The 22,637-nt window shown below is 31.8% G+C and overlaps 1 protein-coding gene and 1 long non-coding RNA gene across 7 annotated transcripts in view; one reads left to right on the plus strand and one right to left on the minus strand.

Moving 5' to 3' along the window:
• LOC105143137 (limbic system-associated membrane protein) overlaps nucleotides 1–22,637 on the plus strand; it is a 222,755-nt gene that overhangs the window by 174,338 nt on the left and 25,780 nt on the right. For all 5 annotated transcript variants that reach the window (XM_087414343.1, XM_011051197.2, XM_087414344.1 and 2 more), the window contains one exon: nucleotides 21,600–21,721. In XM_087414343.1, the coding sequence (XP_087270469.1) occupies nucleotides 21,661–21,721 (61 nt within the window). In that variant the 5' untranslated portion in view covers nucleotides 21,600–21,660. The remainder of the gene's footprint in view (nucleotides 1–21,599; nucleotides 21,722–22,637) is intronic.
• The window catches only part of LOC147907063 (uncharacterized), a 233,418-nt gene that overhangs the window by 135,289 nt on the left and 75,492 nt on the right, over nucleotides 1–22,637 (minus strand). The window lies entirely within an intron of this gene.

Consider the following 22,637-nt stretch of genomic DNA (forward strand, 5'->3'; position numbering starts at 1 on the left):
TTACAATAAAGTTGCAGATTCATATCACGCAGAATACATTACATACATTCACCGCACGGCACGTTTTCATGTGCCACGAAGAGAAAATATCAATACACTCGATGTATCGGCTGCATCGCGTACGTGCGCGCAACATTTCTAACTGATTTATACAAGAATCGCGCGATAAAAGGGTTTGTTATCATTTCTTTTAACCTTTTTGTGCCATTAATAAAAGGATTACTCGTCGTACGCAATGCATGTATATCTCTTGAAAAATTATCGCTTTAGCTAGAATATCTGTAACACGACTTTTCTTTTAACGTAATATAATAGTGTTATTTATATTAATAGCTTTATATTAATTACATTTTTTATGTAAAAATGAAAAAGCAATAATAAAAGTGAAATAATTTCTTTATTTAATCTTTTTCATTAAAATAAAACCTAATAAAATTTCTGCAGAGGCAAAAATGTGTTGCGAGAATTGGAAAATACATCTGGCATTGATACATGGAAAAATAATTTTGATGAAATACCTAAAAATTTAGAAACATATTTAAAAATAATTTGTTGAACCATTAAAATAATTACGTTACAAAAAATTTTGATATTCTAGCAACCAGCTTGAGTGTCTTACCTAATTATTTTGACAATTCAACAATATTATTTTCAGATGTGTATCTACACTGAAAACAGTCTGGTTGCGTTAATTAATTAGAATTCTGGTTGAAAATGGAAAAATCAGAATTTTCTAGTCTACTATACAATTCAATTGAGATAACTAGAATTCTGATTGGTATGATCAGAATCTTCTTGTTTGTTTATGTCAAACTAATTTTTCTTCTAAGTGTAAATAAATCTTCAGATACTTTAACAAAAACGTTCTTTCCGTTTTCAAGTGATATTACATCTTTGGACAAATATTTTAATATCCCTTTTTAGATAATTTTCTAAAAGTTGCGATAATTGGATTATCAAAAGATGATTAAAAATATTTTTTACTATGTATAATCTTAATGATATTTTGGAAAGAATAGCTTTTTCGGTATTTTTTTATATCCTGCACCACTTTGTGGTAACGTCATAAAGCGCAAAGTGCCTGACAACCACGAGAAGTTATGGATGGGTTAAGCAGAATGGGTTCGCTCCAGTAGTATAATCTTAATCTGTGTGGGAAGGTTTATTCAGCCATATATGTATGTCATTCGCATGCCGCAAATGCAAATCAGTTAATTCACGTTCCGCGTACATCGGTCATGCTGCGACAATTAAAGGGGATTTTTTAATCGCGCGCGGTTTAGAATTGCTTAAAATGGAAATTTGGTCAGGCCACAGAGTTGCGTGCAGAGCTATCCTCTTCTCTTTCGAGTAATAGAGCTTTTACGGGCTCGTAAAGTAACGCTTGCAATGATGAATTTCATCGTGACTGCAATACGTTCCCTGGCTGTTATCCGTCCAGTTATATACCCCCTATTATACTTGTTAAGTCTAATTTCTAGGATGCAATAATTTCTCTCATCCGTTGATTATTCGGAAAAATTTGCATTTATCTGTATTTAAATAATTATAAGTGAAAAAATATATTAAACCAATAAGTATAAATCAAGTAAACGACAGAATCCTTTTTTATTAGCGCGAATCTTGGTTCCTAATAATATTCATATGTAGATTTACAAATATATTTTTCAGTTCTATAAACTGCACGAAAAGGTCTTTGCAGTGACTTCCAGTTTCAGTTTACGATTACGTTTCAAGACCGAGAAACCGAATCGACACGCAGTTTCTAGAAATTGAAACAACCCTTGTAATTATATTCTAATTCGCAATTATATTCTAATTCGCAGAAAATGGTTTGGATTTTGGAAAGATTCCAAAACGTTTGATTCTTGTACTGATTAAAAAGTACATTAAATAATTAATTTGCGCTTCAATTACCGCGTTTGATTCTCATTGGTTCTATTTCCCTTTATTTTTTTATAGTGAATTCGGTCACTAGATCAGTGCATACTAACAGCTGCTTTGCATGAAATTAGCAAAGTTAAATGTAAAAGTATATAAATATTTTAAATGATTAATTATCTACTAATGATATTGTCACGTTATTTAACAAAATATATATGCATCATTTCATTGTTAAAGTTGATTATATTGTACTGTATTGAAATATTTTATATAAAGTAGCGTTTAATGTGCACTGATCCAATGTAGTGCAAGTGATCGAATTCACCATTACTTTAAAGAGTCTATTGTGTACATTATGATTATTTGCGCTTATTTACACATTTCTTAAAAATAAATGTAGTCCAAAAAATCGTTATTTTGCGAAATTCTTTTATATAACCGATACATTGATGTTAAATCTTTTATGGCTAGAAATGAAATTATATTTTAACAGAACTGAACTTAAATATATTTTTTATCTATCAGAATAGAATTGCGAGATCGTATTTCTGAAGGTTATTTTGTACAATATTGCCCCTTTGTAGATACAAACTTGCGAAACACGTAAAGCGATTATGACGGCGTATCACCGTACAGAGTTGCACGCGGTTGATTGTCACATGTCGCGGGTGACACGCGACACTGGAAACGCGATACGAGCCTTGTAAACGTTCCGCACAGGCGGCGGGCGAATGCTTGACAGCCTCTCTCCCGGAAAACACCAGCAGACATTCTGCTTTGCGGCTGGGCTGTGCTTTTGCCGGCGGCTTGGCGAGAATGCGCCGTCAAGTAACATATATGCAGCTTCCCGGTTTGTAATTAGTCCGCGAGATATCTGCGCCGCGTCGGTCTGAGAGTGCGGCAGCGAGAACATTACGACACGCTAGAAATGCGCGTCGTATATATAAACGTATGTCACACACGCAACACGCATAACGATACGCTGTACATACGTTTGAGATTTTCATAGAAGTGGATAAAAGGCAAGAGAACATGTGTGAGAATCATGCGATATTCTCTAAATTTTTAAAAGCTTTTGCTATACAAGTCTTAGATTCCATTTCATCCGTTTTTAAGAAAGATGGATCTGAAAAAGTGTTCTAATGGTATCGATCTGCTCTCATTGTAATTATGATGTTAGTAGTGAAGATATTTTTTATAACAGAGCAAAAAATGCATTTTTATTTTTATAAGCATTTTCTCTCATTGTTGCTTTTATGTATTCTTTTAATAGCACGATGAATATTGCTTTTTAACACCTCTCCGTTTTATCTTATGATTTTAAGCTCACACATATTTCTCCTAGATACATGTTATCTTTACTTTTTTAAATAGTATATTCAAAATTATTACTTAATGTAATAGAAGGAATTTTAAAGATTATACATATTTTTTAAATAAAATTAAAAATTATCAAAAAATATTATGTGTTTTTCAATATTGTATTTAAAAGTAATACAAAAAGTTTCGGCAATGGTTTAGAATTTGGGTTAAAAATTATTTTAATAAAAACATGCTTTTAAAAAAATAACTGAGATAAAATGAGAAAATTTCATTTAAACTAAAAAAATTGTATTATTAAATATAAATATTGACTTTATTAAATTGTTTTTTATAATATGTATAAATATAACATTCCTTTAAAAGGAAAATACAAACTTTCTATACCAGTCACTTTTCATAAAGATTATACATGTACATCCTTAAAACATATACGATGCATTAGAATTATTATTCTTTTTTATGTAGACTTAAAATTAATTTCTCGTTAGACAGAAAAGTTGTGTCGTTTTTATACTTGAGTTTGTTCAAGATAACGTGGATAAATTAGAAATCTTCACGAGATATTTCGGACATACTTTTTGAGCGCAAAACTTCCTTTTACAAATCAAGATTTAAAAACTTGATATCTTCTTTTCCCATCAACAGTTGTCGAGAATAAGACGTCAATTAATTTCCTGCTATCGTTTGCTACAAGAAACTCGAGACAATGCGCTGTTCACTGAGGCCCCAAGAGGCTCGCTTGTTATTTCCTGTTTTCTTTCGTATTCCGTGTTCTTTCGTCAAATCTTAGATGTCTCTCAAGATTAATTTCTACGGAGAATCGAAGAAACTGATTTTCTCGTTAACGACAGATTAAGCTGGAGAAACGTTCGGATTCGATCTATCACTCTGGCAAACAAATAATGCAAATTGATCGATAATAGTCATCGTACACGAATAGTGGAGGACAAAGTTTCTCAGAGCATGCTCGAACGGACAAGGAATCCAATAGACGTCTTTTAAGCGTAGGTAGGTAGTATTGACGCGCCTTATAGGAACAAAAAGAACAAGCGAATTGTTCTCTGCTGAGTTGCTTAAAATTGTTTCGTCATTTATCTATGCCCATTTTCTCGCAACCAGGGAAGAAATAAATGCAGCGGCATACTTTCGATGCAAGGCAGACAATTTGCCGATAACGGCTGAAATAATTCCGGAATTAATTAAATTCGCGCGTCTTCCGTCTCTCCTTTCTTCGGCCACCGGAAGGAAGACTCGCTCCGAAGTTCACGGAGTACAACGTCCGCAAACTCTTTGCTTTCAATTCGCCACATTTTGTTTCCACGTGGAAACTTGTCCCTTTAATTACGGGAAGCGGGAATGGGAGAGAAAAGGAAGGAGAACCGAACGCAAAGTTCCCCGCAATTTCGAAGTCGCGGAAGCTCGGGCAAAGGTTCATCAGCTTGAGATTAATAGCCCATCTGTTTGTTTTACTTCGCCGACCCGCTCAAGTACGATAAAGTTCTTCCGTGATTAATCGTGCCCGAGTCCGCGAATTTAAAACCCCCGAAGCGCCTCGCCGACGACATTCCGGTTGTTTCAATGGTACTGAAGGGCATACGGCATTAATGTAGCCTTAACGAATTTTCCACGGGGGAAGATAACGAATTCAGGGCTTGTTCAGAGAGCCCGGTTGGCCCTTAAGTCCCCGAAGGATACTTAAAAGTTTCCAGCGCGCGCAACGAGAAGTTTGTCCTATTTGCAATAGCATTTTGATTCTCCTGCAGGTTCATCTACGAAGAATAAACATTGAGGATATATAAGTTCCGTAACAACTCGCACTTGCACGGTTCATCAGGATTTAGGACGTAGTGTATTTTTATTTCGCGGCTACAATATTTAGCAAGAGAAGTGAAGTTTAAATTTGTATACTTTTTGTGTTAAATAATAGCGATGAGGAGAATTTTGAGGTAAATAAATTTATCAAATAAAGCCTGACACATAAACCGTGGACTAATGTTAAATTAATGTTTAATTAATAATTAGTAATTATGATGATTGTATAACGATTGAGTGTTATTTAACATATGCATTAATATATAATAACATATTTTATATATATATATATATATATTATATTAATATATAATATTAATATATATAACATAATATTGGGTCATTTAAAAAGTATCCGCGGTTTTTTCATTCAAAAATTGAACAAAAAACCGTGAATACTTTTTAAATGACCTAATGTAATATTAACATATGATTATACAATATTTAATTATTTTTATCAAAATACAATATTATTTAAAACTTTAAACTACGAATGTATAAAAAAAAAGTAGAAGATGGAAATAAATGAAGACAGTAAGGTTATTTATCATTAAGAAAAAACAATAAATATCTATCATAAGTTGGAAGTTAGTGAGATAAAAAACCGCATCAACTGCGCCCTGTTGCGTTCGATAGTTTGTTGGCTATTTTCCTCTTTGTTTACCTTTCCTCATGTCGATTCGATCGAGTCGAGTTTATGTAATTCTCTATGTTATATTTATTACTTCGTCTTCAAAATAGTTAAAGTGCTGAGAAATAGAAATTTGAATAACAAGATTTTCAAATCTAATATTTAGAAGTTAATATATAAATAATTATTTTACGCTTCAATCATTTGAGCTCTCTAATAAAGAAACTTAAAATAAATCTTGTTTTTTAAGGGTCTTCACTGAATTCGATTTTGTCCTCAAAATTCTAAAATTCTAATGTTCAAAACATAATCTGACTATCGTAAAACTCAGTTTCAGAAGATCCTTAGTATCAAATAAAGCATTAATTGAATCGGAATATATCAATGAAATATCGAATTTTAAAAAGATAGTAACTTTCAATGAAGGAGAATCTATAGGTGTGACAGGATTCATAATCAGAGTTTGGAAAGCAAAGTTTATTTGCGTAACACTGATGAGCTTTAATTAAAGCAAAATTGAAAACTTGATGTTATTCTTCACAATTAAAAATTTCCTAAAACCAAGTTTTATGATAATCTGATCATTTCTTTTGAAATTCTATCCACCATATTGAATTCATCGTTTTGAATTTTGAATTTTTGATTTCAATTCAAATAAAGCATTATCATATTACTCCATAGACTAAATTTCAAAATAATCGAACGAACAGTTTACGAAATAAAAAAAGGTGACTTCAAAAGTGGGTCATCCGATCACAAAGGATTAATTAATCTTTATATACAAATTTTCATTTGTATCGATCACTGCTTCAAATTCAAAATTATCAAAGAATGCTGATTATCGCAAAATTTAGCGAAATTCTCATTAAGAGTCACATATTATAAAATATATAAAATATATTTTTTACATCATGTCAAATTTTTTTCTTATAAAAGGATTTTTTGAATATCTACTATATTAAAGTCATGTTACAAATTACAGCAATTTGTCTTAATAGCTATTAAACATCTAGTTGTAAAAATGAAGCCATCTGTGTAATTTCTCTCTCTCCTTCTCTCTCTCCTTCTCTCTCTCTTCATGTGATAAATCAGCGTGATTTCCTCGCATTAGGAACTTCCTAAGGAAGCTCTCGGCCTTTTCGCTTCGATTTCCGTGCAACTCGGAACAGGATTAAATCTACACGCTATCGCGCAGATTACACGTGGCCGGATACGATAATTATTCTCGGCAAAAATTGCACGCAGATACGCATCGCGTATTTAAGCGCGGCAAATCTCGCACCATTCAGTGCAGAAAGTAAAAGCGGTCATAAACAAGAGATTATCAGTAGTCGTATAAATCCCCCGATATCCTCCCCTTCATCTTATTGCCTTGATCCCACCGTGCATTTCCATTTTATCAAATCTAATCGCGGGATATAGGGAAAACGCGCATCCATCTGACTTCTCTAATCTATTAAAGTACATCCCTCTTTCGAATTTTAGCTTTGCCATCATCGTTTCTCCCCGCCAGTTCCGTCAGCCTCTTCACTCACGCGAGATCATCCCATAACTTCATCAACTTATGGTTCGCGGTGCATAAGTTATGTCTTGTTTATGGTATTGCTGCGAATCTCTTGATGTACTTTCAAGCCTGTTTTCCCAGGGGCTGATCATTACCAATTTCTATGTGTTTGATCATTATGTAAAATCAATATGATAATGTTAGTGAAATGAGAAAATTTCGTTTGCAAGAAACAATTTTACGCGAGTTTTACGTTTTCCATGTTGAAGCGTTTCAAACAGGATATTGGTGCTTAGACTGGGAAAAGAGTTTCGCAGTAGTACCGCTCAATTATCGTTTAGCGCACTCAGCTAAAAACAGCGTTCTACGTGCACACGATGTTTGTGCAACAATTGCGTTGGACTCGTCATATCAGGCCAGTAATATCCGCTGCAAAATTGTGTTTTACGTGACTAACTGGCGTGAATTGTTTGCTCTTTATAAGCGGCGCATATATCAGGCAATATCTTTTTGATTAAAATCTAAATTCTTTTTGGTTAACACGAAGGTATGTTTATCCTCTTGTATTAATACTTAACTTTCATGATAAACCATCTATTAATTTCTTTTATATCGATATACGATTTTTAATTTTATTCAAAAGAGTTCTAGAAATGACCGAATTTTTTCTTATCTGATTTCCGTTTCTTCTTTTCTTAAAGATATTTTAGCTGTATAATATCAGCTAAAAGAATGAGAAAAAAAATTAATATCAACCCAAAAGTTTTGAATACGCTTTAAAACTAATTGCAAAAAACACGACACATAATTTGGCTTATGAATTATGTCATTTAGCTACAGTTTAGGTAAATGATTTTTAAAAGAATAAGTGGATCCAAATAAAATTTGCACGATAAAATTTGCGCATTTATTAGAGTTTTATTAATATGTACGTATAAAAAATTGATACATAAAATTGACGTATAAAAAATTCGATTCAATTTGTAATACTATTTTCCTATCAAATCTGCAAATAAATACTACAAATTGATTTTACGTAGCACTCGAAGCAAAAATATTAAATAATTTTTTTTTTTTATGAGATCTCAATAAGAGAATTGTACTCAAATTTTGTACAGACACTCAGACAAGTAATAATAGAACAATTCAAGAAACTTTTATATTTTTAATAATACTTTGAGATGTGGCATATACATCCTTAATTTGCATTGTCACACTATAGATATCATCTGAAGGTAGTTAAATCATTTTTCATATAACAGACTTTTCACAAGTTTCTACAAAAAGTTTGACATTTGCAGAGATAAAAGTTTCTGAATGAACGTGACATTTTGGGAAGATTTGAATTTGCGATTGTAGAAAGTGGGGCAAACAAATGCAGGTTCAAGACGTGCTGTTTCAACGATTTCAGATAAACGTAATTAACAAGAATAAATTTCGCTCTTTGTGTATCTAACATATGTAAAGAATTTAGAATACTGTTCACCGCTAAATAATATTAAAACGCACGCAATTGTAACAAACGATAATTATAAGAGAGGTAATGATTGCGTAGCTTAGTTTGCGTCACCGCACTGCGCTGAGGCAGTCACGTAATTTCGGGTGCCGTCTAGATTGTGTCGAGATACGTATAAACACGTAATTCAGAATTTCGTATATCTAGCGCGCGAAACGGCGGGTTACACCACAGGCAAGTACAAATTTAATTAGCTCGCAAGAAGCGATGAAAGCGCGACTGGTGTATAAAGCTTAATTACATTGAAACCGTGTTCTTCACGCTTTGCACGCGCTGGTACTCGTGAGAGAGTGAGACACATTCGAATATTTTAAATTGAATTCTCTTTTCAAAATTTTACACGACGTAAGCAGGTTTGTATTAATCACGAGAAGCATATGTCGCGCGAATTATTATCGAATAATCTACAAATGGTCGCATAGAGACATCCTTATTCCGATCAATTTAGTATGGACGATATATATGTACGATATACTTGATGTAATCTATCAATCTAAATTATATCTTTTAGGGAATTCAACCAAGCTTGATCTCTTAAAAAACACATATCAGGAAAATTAATGGAAGGTAGCAAATTTAGTAAATTTCCAAGTAAATTGTTAGATTCATAATGTCAAATTATATCTAATTGGAGCTATTTTTTAATCATTTCTACATCGTCACTGTTCTTATTCAATACGTCGTTAATTTAACTAAAACAATGGAATTAAATAATTAAATTCAAGAATTGTATTAAATTTGATTCAAATTAATTTTAATTTATATATTTAGTTTATTATTCATTAACAGTAAGTGCATTAACAGTAAGTACGTTAATATGTATGTTGCTTACTTTTAAATAACTACAGAAATGAATCGATTTACATTTTAACATACATGATAGTTAAAAATAATGAAATGTTATTTGATTCTAAAAAGAGATTGGATTACCATTGCTCTCTTGATTTAATAATGTAAATCGATGTATATGTTAAAATTTTAAGAAAAATAATAACAATTATAATATTTCGTGATGAAAATTTCAGAATTATTTATTATTGCATTATATTCTTCATAATACGCAAATGTGTGCCAAACAAGTTTTAAATTTAGTATCTTTATTTCAATTCATATATTTGCATATTTATTCTACCTTTTAAATAGAAGTGAAAGCTTTTATTATCACAGTCGAATCGGTACAACGTAAATACAATTATAAAATATAATTAGTATAAATTAAAAGTTTATAAACAAATTTTTATTGAAAGAGTTTATTAATAAATTGCTTGAATATCATTAGAAATATGATTTTATGTACCTGGTCTGTTGGTTAACGGAATACCAGTAATGCGTGAACTTATTACAGTTAGTGATTTATTATTCATGATGCATCTATAAGCGGATCTGTAAATCATTCGCACGTTCTATAGTCATAGAACCGGCGGAATATCGCGGAAACACGCAATTATGGCAAAAATAGAGCCTTCTCGCGATATTGCCTTATATAAAATACATTGCGCGAATCCGCAGCTAATACTCGGTTTGCACTTCCGTAGTTAAACGCCTATCTTTATTGCTTTATCGGGTTTAGCTTTAATCTCCCATATATACATGTAACTATACATGTGTAACTGTGCATAAATATATATATCGCAAAAGTTACGTCGTTCTATATAGAATTAATATTTCCTTCGCTGCACCGCTGTACCGATAACTTTCACTCAATATCGCAACGTTTTCTATAACATCGAAAAGATATATCTGTCAGGATTATTTAGAGATACTTATCGCGAGAAAGATCTGACACGGACAAATAATGGAGCCATCAAGGTGGTAGGACAGCGAACATGATGTCGATGCGCAGAAACCGCACAAAAACCGCGTCGATGTCGGGCGAAAGAGAGAGAGAGAGAGAAAGAGAGGGAGAGATTAAGGTAATCCTATCTAACTGATGACGGTCGTTCTAAAGGTTTCAACAGATTAATTGGAAGATCGATCGACATTTGCGCTTCTTATCGTGACAAAAAAAGAATGTCGTGCTGTCGTGGTAATGTCAACAAAGATGCAGCATAACGTTACTACTTAAAGGCATTAGAGTTACCGCACATGGATCGCAGACTTGCATAATTTTTTTGTTTTGCAACTTCCTAATTTTTGTTGTTTCTCTGACTTTCATCGTCATTCAGTGACATTGTAAAATAACGTTGACAACTCATTATTACTCTTGTATGCACGTTGTAATAATATATTATATCTGTGTATTTATCTTTCTAGACATTTAAAAAAATCATAGTTGGATTACATACACACACACACACACACACATACACACACAACACACATAAGCACACACAACACACATAAGCACACACAAACACACACACACACACAGAGGGGAAAAAGCAATTACTATAATGCAACAATAATTTATAGTCATTTTCTTAATGCCAACTTTTAGCTGCAAAAAGTTTCCAGGTAATTAGTAAGGAGTTTGGTGAAAGTTTTATGAAAATTATTTAGTTGATCGGGATAGATCAATTTATACTCCTTTGTTGTATTGCTCAGATAAAGAATATTTATAAATAAAGATGTAATATGCAATTAATTACTATAATATATTTCAATACTTACAATAAATTTTATTAAATTATAAACTCTGAAAAATAGACAAAAATATTGTCAAATTATATTAGGTGTTGGAATTAATTCGTAGCGTTTTTTAATGAAAGAATGTTATTTATTTCACATGAGCATTAAAAAATACATTAATGAAAGTACTTCCCATCACTTGTAAAACGCTACGAATTAATTCCAACACCTAATAGATATCTGTAAACATGTTAAATTTTTAGCAGCTCCTGTATTTTTTGGTATATTATTTAGAATTAGGAGTATAATTATTATTATATGTTACAGCAGTAATAACTGTATAGAGTTCCTAATAATAATAATCATGCAATTACAGCCACAAATACCAAACACTTCTCTTAGTTCATATCAATAACATTTATGTGATGAATTTCGAAATAATTATATACAATAAAATTGTTTCAAATTATGTAAAATATTCCCCGAGATTATATAGCATAGAAGCATTGTACGCATGTGTATGTCATTCATGCGATAATTGTTTCCTACGGAATCAAGAGAAAAAGACGGAGAAAGCAATTTACTAAGCAGAGTGAGAGTGTATTGTAGCTAATGACAGTGCCGTGCTATTGTGGCAGCGGTGTAAGCGTCAGAACGTGATTTATGGATAATAATACTATGTTACTATAGACGTTTCGTTTGGAAAAAGGAGGGTAGATAAAGCGCGCGAATGCAAGCTCTGTTATAATCTTTGTCGTCGTGGCCTAATCGGTTTAAATGTCTGACTAATTTCACTCTCTATCACTTTCATGGTTCAATGTAGAAAAGACTGATCTATTGATAAAAATAATACCAATGCGCTTGTAATATTTTAAGGTCGGTAAAATGAAAATTATATATGCAGTAAAATATATACCAGTAAAATATATAGTACAGTAAAATATATACAGTAAAATATATAACATACTAAAATAAAACAAAATAAAATTATAAGTATTAGGTGTTGGAATTAATTCGTAGCGTTTTTTAATGAAAGAATGTTATTTATTTCACATGAGCATTAAAAAATACATTAATGAAAGTACTTCCCATCACTTGTAAAACGCTACGAATTAATTCCAACACCTAATAGAAAAGAGATTAGGAGAGCTGATTGTTACACAGATTATAATTATCACAAAATTCAACGCAACTGATTAATAAAGTATGCCTTATTACACTGCAACATTAGTATACTCAAATATTTATGCAATATTATACAAATATGTAATAATTATAATAATACCACAATACAACAATGTAAAGATATTGTTATTAATTGCCTTTGTAAAATGATTTTAAAAAGCCAAGTGATAAAATAATTATATAATAGTATAAGTATATAATAAAATAAATATATATTATAAATATTGTTTATATTAATTGATAAGTTTTTTATAAATTTAAAGAGAAACAAGCCAAGTCATAACCGCAATCACAGCAATGGATGATAAAGAAGCATTCCAAGGTATATTTATTTTTCACGGTGATTTGATTTAAATGTTAACCATCAAATATTTATAGTAACTTTGCCATTTCCTCGCGAAATTGTTTTTCCAACAGGCGTTCTTGAAGTACATCTCTCCTTCAGTGGAACTTTATTCCGTGCTCCGTATATCCGCGCTTCATTTAAATTATTCAGAGGGCGCGAAAAACTCACGGGAAGGGGGAGGGTTAATCCGAGAGCGAGAGAATTGCGGGGCTGCACCTGCACACGTTTAAGGTGGCAGAAAAAGGGTGCGTGAATCGTTTAGCCCGAAATCAGCTTAGCGCGTTCTCTCACGTCTCCGCGTTTTCGCGTTCGTCTTCCGAACTGTTTCATCGTTCATCCCTCCGCGGATAGATTTTATTATACATACGCTGCAAAATCGACCGCTCGTCTAGCTCTCCTCATCTTCTCTCCGTTTATTTCTTCCCTCGCAAGGTAGTGATTACAGCAACTTCCGGTGTAATGTTTCATATCAGCATGCGAACGACGTACAGGGGTGAATTGTCGGTGGAAGCCGCGCGACTGTTACAAGAGTTCCCTCGCGTTGGATTCGCTCGATTTGGTGCTCGAGTTGGTGCCCTGTTTTGTACGCCCATGCATTATTCCCGACGTTGTTTAAAATTTCGACAGCAAAGTGATGCGCGAGGCTGTAGAGGCACGAAACTCTATAAATCCCCGTCACTATCGCACACGCACTGAAAGTAATTTGGGACTAGTGCATCAAATTTTAAGCACGGTAGACACAGAAGCTTCGATTACCATTCTAATTTTATGCCGACAGCTCGCAATCTATTATCGCAAGTTTCATTATATGTATAAATAATAAAATTTTTTGAAATGCACATAATATGCTTTGTAATTTTAATGTCTCTCATAAAGAATTAAAAGAAGATCCAAAATCTTCTCGTTGTAAACCGCGATAAAATTATACAGACAACAGCAATATTATTTTACTTCATGATGCAAGGAACATACAATCTTTTTTTTTTTAAAGAAAAATAATCTTGTAAAGTGGTCTTTCGTGGAATGTGTTGCTCGTTTAAAATTCAAAAAAAAACGAGAGAGAAAGCGAAATAATCAGACAGTTGTCATAACTTCGCGCTTTCCAATTTAAATCACGCAAATTATACTTTAGTATATTCATATCTCGCGACGTAACGAGCAGAAATTTTGAGATTTATGCTCTGATTTTTGAGCGTGTTGAGATAAAAATACAAGCCAACGAAAACGTAATTAACATAGTTATGACGACGTCGCGACACAAAGGGATACGAAGGTGAAATCGTCGCCATGTCTACGATGTTATATCAAGCGAAAAAATAATGAGTCGAGAATACGCGATTCGAGAGCGATAGGAACGACGGGAAAAATGGAATAGAGTAGCAGTTATCCAGATTGTTAATCGATGACGAGAAAAGAGATGAAGTAGCCGAAGGATTCCGCGATTAAGCTATATGTATAGAGCATGACAATTAATTTGTCTCTTTATTACACGAGAAGTGTAACGCATACATTTGATAAAATGTATTGGTTCAACATTGGGATGTATGACGTAAATAGTGTGTTGATTTACCATTTAACGTTGGCGTTGATGATACCATTAATTATCATTACCCTCATTCCGAGAGATACATAACGGGTGGAATATTTGAAATATGTCGCGCTTCAATAGTTTCTGAATAGGGACAGTTGAAGTTGATTATCCACAATCTACCACTTCTGCGAGAATTGGAGCGCATAGAACGTGGGTAACATTTCATTCGACCTATTTTGCAATTCCCAAGGTTTTTAAACGAAGCGCGTTCAGACAGACGACGCGCATTCTCTCAATGTACGTTTGGTTCTGAATAACGTAACAGTCGTTCTCCAGAGTTCTCCATTGCGAGTACTGTAAAGATATCTGGCTCGGTTGATTCAATCAAAACTGTACATGATTTCCAAAAGTTTCCGGTCAATAAGTAATTTTATTGTATTGCTCAGATAAAGAATCTTTACTAATAAAGATCTAGTATACAAATAACTTAATATATTCTAATATTTAAAAATATTGTGACGTTTTTCATAATAAATTATTTACAGCGTTTCTTTAAAGATGCTTATTAGCATCAGTAATATTAAATTGCTCGTTAATTTAATTTGTGATATTACTCCTTCAATTTAAGACTGTATTTCAAGATCAATAAAAATATAAATAGGCGCGTAATTTGCTTAAAACTGGAAATTGAAAAAATTCACACAAAAATATTATTAGGCAAAAAGATCCAATGATCTTCTTTATTCACTTGCACTGAATATTTCTCGATCTATTTTCATTTAATATTGACAAAATATCATGTTGTTAATTTTTAGAAAGCGAAGGTCTATTTTTAATCTAGCACACAGCTTTTCGTTGAGTAAGATTGTTACAATTATATTTTATAATTCATCATTTGTATTCCTTGCTTCAAAATATAACAATACTAATTTCAATAATAGCTTTTCTGTAAAAGTTAAGTTGATTACAATAAGAATTTTATTAACTTATAATAAAAACTGAAAACAGATTGATAAAAGTTACGACGTAAAATTATATACGTAAATATATTGGAAACTTTCAGCAGCGCGCCACTGTATATACATGCATATCAAAGATAAAAGAAACTTCCGAAAGAAAGTTCTGCTTTCTCGCGCAATATCTAAAATACCCGTTGCATCTCAGTCGATGAATTTCCATTTAAAAGATCTCAAATCAGCGATGTGTCGGCTTCATTGAATACCATCCATTGAAGCGTCACGTATACCGCTCGTACCAAATGCTGTCTATTTGCATGCGGCTTCCGCCCCCGTTCTTGAAGTCATTCTTATGCGCAATCTTACTTACTTCTCGCGCTTTTCATTGTCAATTGTCCTCATGTATCTTCTTCTGAGGTCGCCACGTCGGGAAAAAAATGCAGAAATAATACTCTTCGGTTCAAAAGTTGAACGTGAACTTCCACTACAATGTGCGTAAAATCCATAAAATGAACTTTATTGTGTTCCACGTATTTTCATATTGCGATAAATACGCGCTTTTATCGAGCAATTTTTTTGTCACTTCATCGTAGACATATCATTATATACGTCGATATTGTTATTTAAAATTCAATTACCGTGAAAGAAATCTCTCCGCAATCGTAAAAATATCATCTTGTGTGTTAACATCACGAAGAGAATTAGTATTCATTACAGCTTTTAACAATATCGAGCTTTCCTTCAGTGTCTTTAATCTTTAAACTGACCAATCTTTTCTGTATTTTTTTACAGTATTATTTTTATACAGTATTTTAAGTATCTAATTTCAGATCTTTTTATTTCTACTTTAATATTTTTTAACTCTTCTTTTCATGAACAAAAACTAGTTTATGGAAAATTGCATCTCAATGAAATAAGTTGGGTTTTGCATATAATGGAACTTAAAACATAATAAATAAAAGATGTCATAGACATCTCAAAGTTCAATAATGGATAATCTTTGAGCTATGATGTATCAAAGGTGCTCTACGAGCACAAATTTCATACACCTTAGTTCACAAATTATTCATTAAACCTTGAGATATGTATGATATCTTTTCTTGACCATATTACAAATCACATTTATGTAAAAACTAACTCGTTCCACCGGCACTCAATTTTTCAGAGAAACATGTATTTCCCTCATATGCAGATTCCATATATAGATTTGTTCTACTAAAATTTTTTGCTTCTTAATAGTATTAATCTAGAAACGAAATAATGATTTCAGCAACATTATTTATACAACATTTATACATATCGTTTCATGACTACAATAATTGATATAAGAACGTATGACATAATTTCAGAAAAATCTAGATCTATATGTGTTCAGTCGCATTAAATTTTAATAGAATTAATGTACATTCTAAGTAATTTTTAACGTCAGATATTTCCTTTAAATCAACTCGAGCACGAATGTGTACGCGCAAAGCAGATATTCATTGCGATTTTTGTTGACTAGTCATCGTTGGATTGACGCGTCGTTACATGTAAATGCCAGATCAGTTCGAATAATCACGCACGATACGTTGGGCAGTACTGAATCGTCCGAAGCACGCGATTGCTTCTTTGGACGTCCTGTTAAATATTTAAATGCCAGTGCGGAAACAAGCCGCTTATTTCAAGACGGAAGATTGTTTTAGATGAGATTTATAAGATTTTCCATCTGCTGTGAGCTCGCGTGACTTTCTTTGTGAATCTGGTCCTTTGGCATGAAAAAGGAAGATGTTGCGCGTTCCATAAATCCTTTATTGATTATAGCTTTAGGCACAAGCAATCGTTAATCTAACTCGTCTAAATAATGGACGTCTTAGTATGACAGGAAATAAAGTGTATAATGCAGTCATTTGTCTGCGAGTAGCACGTCGTAAGTAAAACACGCATGGGAGAGTAGAAAGTGGTCTCCTACTCGGCATTGAAACTAAGGCAGTTTTATGAATGAGAAAAGGAAACATTTGTCTTCATGTTTCACAGTTACCTACTTTAATTTCTATTCCGCAAGAACGTATATTGAATAATTAGAAGAAAATAATTAATACGACCATAAATGGATAATTGTGATAATTTATATTAAAATTATTAATGTAATAGTAGAGATTATAATTTTATTTTGCATCTACAAAATTTTAACTAAAAAAAATGAAATTATATAGATACAAAATAAAATAATAATCTTTATAAAGATTATTATTTTATTTTATTTTATTTTGTTTTATTTTCAAAGCAAGCACCGCTCACGCTTTTTTCTACCAACAAAAGAGAAATATTTAAAAATTCTCAATTTAACTGAATTTTGTAATACCATGTATACCTAAAATTAACACGGTATAATATAATAATTATGTTGCTTTTTTCAGGAATAATATGTTAAATAATTTATTAACTTTATATATACAAATATTATAGCAGATAAATTTATACAAATATTAAACAATTTCTTTACATTAATTAACAATTTAGCACAATATTTGTTTTATTTATTTATTCAAATGTATGTATTATAATATTATATAATTTTTTGAAAAAAAAAAAGTATAATATATTAATATAATTAGTATAAAGAAATTGTTCAATATTTGTATAAATTTGTCTGCTATAATATTTGTATATAATATAAAAGTTAATAAATTATTTAACACATAATTCCTGAAAAAGCAGCGTAATTATTATATCGTGTTAATTTTAGGTGATACGATATTACAAAATTCAGCTAAATTGAGAATTTCAAAATATTTCTCGTTTGTTGGTAGGAAAAAGCGTGAGCGCGATGCTTGTTTTGAAAATTTTAACATATACGTTGGTTGGGAACATATGGTGCTCGTGGTTGGCCTACAAATGGCCGAATCACAACCTGCGAGAAGAGTAACGTATCGCAGGTCTACCGTAGCAGAAGAAAAACACGAATATCAAATATCCCTCATAAATTAGAGAAAATTTAATTTTCGCAAATCTAATACAGACTTAGCGCTGAATATCCACAATTTCTCATTATATAAAATGTTAACTAAACGTTTAAGTTTATAAAATGCTAACTAAAAAGTCATTTTATCACATATTTATCCTAACTATTTTTAAATAATTTTTTAATTTGAAGTAATATATTATATATATTTCTAAAAGATTACATACATTTCTAAAAGAAATATATAAAAATTTTTCAAAGATAATTATGTCTTACACAAAAAGATATTTGTAAATTTAAAAAATCTTTTACATTATTTTTAAAAGGTAGGTTCTCTCTGATTGCTGTATACATTAAATAACTTTTATAAATTATCTTAACTGTGGAACTCTTCCATACATGAATTTTATGTAGAAATGAGCAAAATCATTAAACGCTAAGCTAAGCATTCAGGAAGTCCAATCTGCCATACTACAAGGTAAATTATGTACTAGAAGAAGTGAAGACAAACTTTTAAAAATTCAAATTATTATATATATATATATATATATATATATATATATATATCATTTTGAAGGTCAATATTATAACAGAGAACGTGATAAGTGATTTCAATTTTTAAGCTGTTTGATATAATTATATGTATTTATTAAAAGTATTATAAGGAGACATATTGGACTATACATTTCATTTCGGGCTCCTACAAACGAGCGACTTTGTAGCATCACAATCGAATGCGCCGACCCGTTCATAGCTATTCTGTGGCGCTATTCTGACAGAAAAATGTCACGAATATGTTTATATGGGCCACTACGTGGCGCGAAAAAGAGTTGCGGATGCGTTTAGATGGGCAACGCTTTTTGTCGCGCCACGCAAGTGATTCATATGAACATATTCGCGACATTTTTCTGTAGCGCCACAGAATAGCTGTGTATAAATGGGTCGGTGCTTTCGATTATGGCACTACAAAGTCACTCGTCTGTAGGAGCCCTTCAAGATTTGATAGTTTGTTTCTTTCTTTTCTTTTAAATTAATAATTAGGTTAATTGTTTAGAAAGATCTAGATTATAAATATTTTATCATTAAAAGTGTGCAGTTGTGAAAATTTATGTTACAATGATTAAGAGTAACATATTTCTATCTACATAAAATTTAAGTATCGATATAACAATAATGTATCACTCAATATTTCTAGAATTAAGTAATTTCATGGCTAAAAAATTGTAACGGATTCAAAATAATTTCAATTCGTAAAAAAAAAAGTTAAAATAATTTCTTTTTCTTTTAGAAATAATTGTCGTCTAAAGAAATAGTTCCAAACAGAACTGCATATACAGTACTGTCGTCAATACATAAAACTATTTACATAAAACTATTCTGTTATATAATGATGTCAAGAATCAGTATCTCAACAAAAGGTACATTCTGTATCAGATTTATGTCAAAGGTATTTCTTATCAAAGCTACAGTCGCGTTTGTTACAAGAATCGATACTAACAGACTGAATAACGAGTAGTCGGAAATCTTAATAGCGATCGCGGTTTTCAGTTTCTATTTCGATATTCGAAATGCGTAGCCAATATCGTATTCGTCTTTTTGACGGACAACTTTGTATCTTTTCGTTATATACAAAAGGGATCCCTGGTCGGCAATTATGCGAATATACCTGAACTATCTCGGAATGCTCTTTCTTCGCTGATCCCAAGAGACTGCGGCAAATCGCGATACGAATAATATTCAGGCCGAATATTTATCAGACTGACAAGATCTTCAGCTTTTCTCGCCGAAATATTATCACACTTGTTCAACCATTGCTTTGTCTCGAGAATTCGTCGAATACTCTTGAGGTTTTCGCCAGCGCATGATCGCGAATCTGTATTTTGAAGAATCTTGTTTCTATATCTGTTTCTCCATGGATTCCTAGGAAATACTCAACATCCCCCATACTCTTAGTTCTCATATAGAATAAAAGTCAATTAAAATCTAAATGCTTTTTAAAACATAAATATAATATTTTATTATCTTTAAAAATTTTAATATTTAACAAATTAATTTATCATTCTTCGAGTTTTCCATTTTCTAAATTCTCATATTATTAATAAATTTTCTTATTATAATTTACATTAAAATTTAATTTTTTTATCTCATTTTGCCTTTTTTCAATTCTTCAAATATCTGCGTATATTTAATTCCACGTTCTTGAATCTTTATATATGCAGCTCTTCTCATTTTCTATTTTTTACACGATATTTACGTATGCGTTATATGAAAAAAAAAAAATTAAAATATCATTAGGAGAGTTGTGCGAAGCAAAGAGACAGAAATGGAGCCCAAGGCAAAAGAATGTTATCCGTGTCCCTATCGATCTCACTCGATTCAACAAAAATGCTACGTCTGCAAGCTAGCAAGCGTAGTTTTAAGAAAAACTTGCACGTATTCGCAAAAAAGTTAGCACTTTTTATTCGACGAAACTAGTTAATACCACGTTAAGGGGCACCTTGTGCGTAGTTTTGGAACACGATCCAGTAGTACTCTCGTCCTATGTTTCAGCCGTAATTCCTTTTTTTTTACTTTTCCTTTTTCAAAGATATATATGGCTCGCAAATTGAACGCACCAAGTGTATTGAAATAAAGAACTTAAAAAAGAAAATAATTTTTTTACACAACTAAAATAAGGTTTCTACAAAAAGAAAATTGTATCGCGGTGAAGAACAATAGAAATATTTCTTTTAACATAATTCATTCTTTAATTGCTATATTATTTCCTTCAAAAAAGTAATTTGCTGTTACTTTATATTTACATTCGTATTTTACAAACTGCTAGCATCACTTAAGTGAGAATGCCGTTAGTTTATTTCGCGCGTAAAATGGAGTTGAAATTTTCTGTTGGCACGACGCTCTATTTATATTAAATTCTTCAAGCTTGTTGGTACATTTTTCTATCGAAAAATATGTTGGCTTGAAGTTGACGGGAATGTATGATGAATAAGCAAGAAACGCATGGACCGCTGCCCGACATAAAATTAATCAATATTCTTCATCATAAAACGATGTGCAACATATTTCACACAGTGCGTTAACTAAAAAACTATTGTTATTCTTTAATTCACAATTAAGTTTAAGTTTCGGAAGCTGCATAAAACACCATAAATTGAATATTTTAAAAGACAATATTGTAATTGTAATCTCATTTCAGAATTTCACTTTTCAGTTCTTCTATTAAGTAATTTAATTTAATTTTCAATTGTTTAAGAAAGATCAAACTAGACTGTTTAAAGAAAAATTGAAAAAATTTTAATTGTATTAGATTTTCACATAAAACAATTAATTAAAATCGTAGGAAGTATGAGTATTGAAAATAATAAAAAGTAATGATTCAATTTTTCTTTTGGATTTCAGCTGTTCCGAAAGGGATGCATGTCTAAGGAAAGGAGAGAGCCACAAGTATTTTTTAATCATCATGAGGGCATTCTGGATCGTGCTTCTAATTATCCTACTCGAGATACACATATATATCACAGGTAAGTTTGAATTTATGGAAAAGCATAATTTTGTTACACTGTTGTAAAAATGAATATACAATTATTTAAGCTAAAAGATTTGAAAGATTGAGTTATAGTTTTGTAAAAAGAAGTTTAATTATTAATTACATAAAATATGGAATGTTGTTTCTTTTAAAATGTAAAAATCAACAATCTTTTTAATTATTCGTAGAAAAAGCAATGAAAGTTCTAGTTTTGTAAAAGACTGCTATTTGTTCTTTAGCGTTTCTAAATTTTGTGTTGCATACCAAAGTGTGCATTGCTACTTTATTTAAAATTCTTTAATTGTTTCATATGTTACATATTTAATTTTGTCAGAGAAATGTGGTATTTTGAAGATTTCATAGGATTAGAATTAGAAATTTTGTCGGGAAACGACATGTTCATTCGTATTTCTACCTCGTTTTCTTCTCGCAAATCGCGTGTTTAAGTATAGCGGTTCTCCTAGCCTAAATAATTTTGTTTCTAATTCTGTGCTCCTCCTCGTCGGTATTCGCTTCACGGCGGCATACAATTTTCAACGGTAATGATGCTGCCTGAAGAAACACGGGCGTTCGACGGCGGCACGCCACACTCTCTTCCGTACTTCAGGCAAGTTATTTTCGTGCCGGCAATGGAAAACACTTAATCCGATAGCTGACAAGCAATTTCCGGTTATCGCGTTGCTGAAAACCTGCGGCTCTTACTTTCACCTCGTTAGTGCTGAACCTATCTAACGCGATGAGCGCATCGAAATCGTGTCGATCACTCGTCGATGTCCTTACTCGACGATTTGCTTCTTTAGGACATCGAGACTGTCGACGCGGATATATACTAACGAACAAATTTGTAGAACGTCTCATTCCCGAACGAGACGATGCCGTTCTGAAAATTTAGGTCATCGCCGTAACACCTC

This window comes from Acromyrmex echinatior, chromosome 16 (genome assembly GCF_024713525.1).
Source record: "Acromyrmex echinatior isolate Ae372 chromosome 16, ASM2471352v2, whole genome shotgun sequence".
NCBI lineage: Eukaryota > Metazoa > Arthropoda > Insecta > Hymenoptera > Formicidae > Acromyrmex > Acromyrmex echinatior.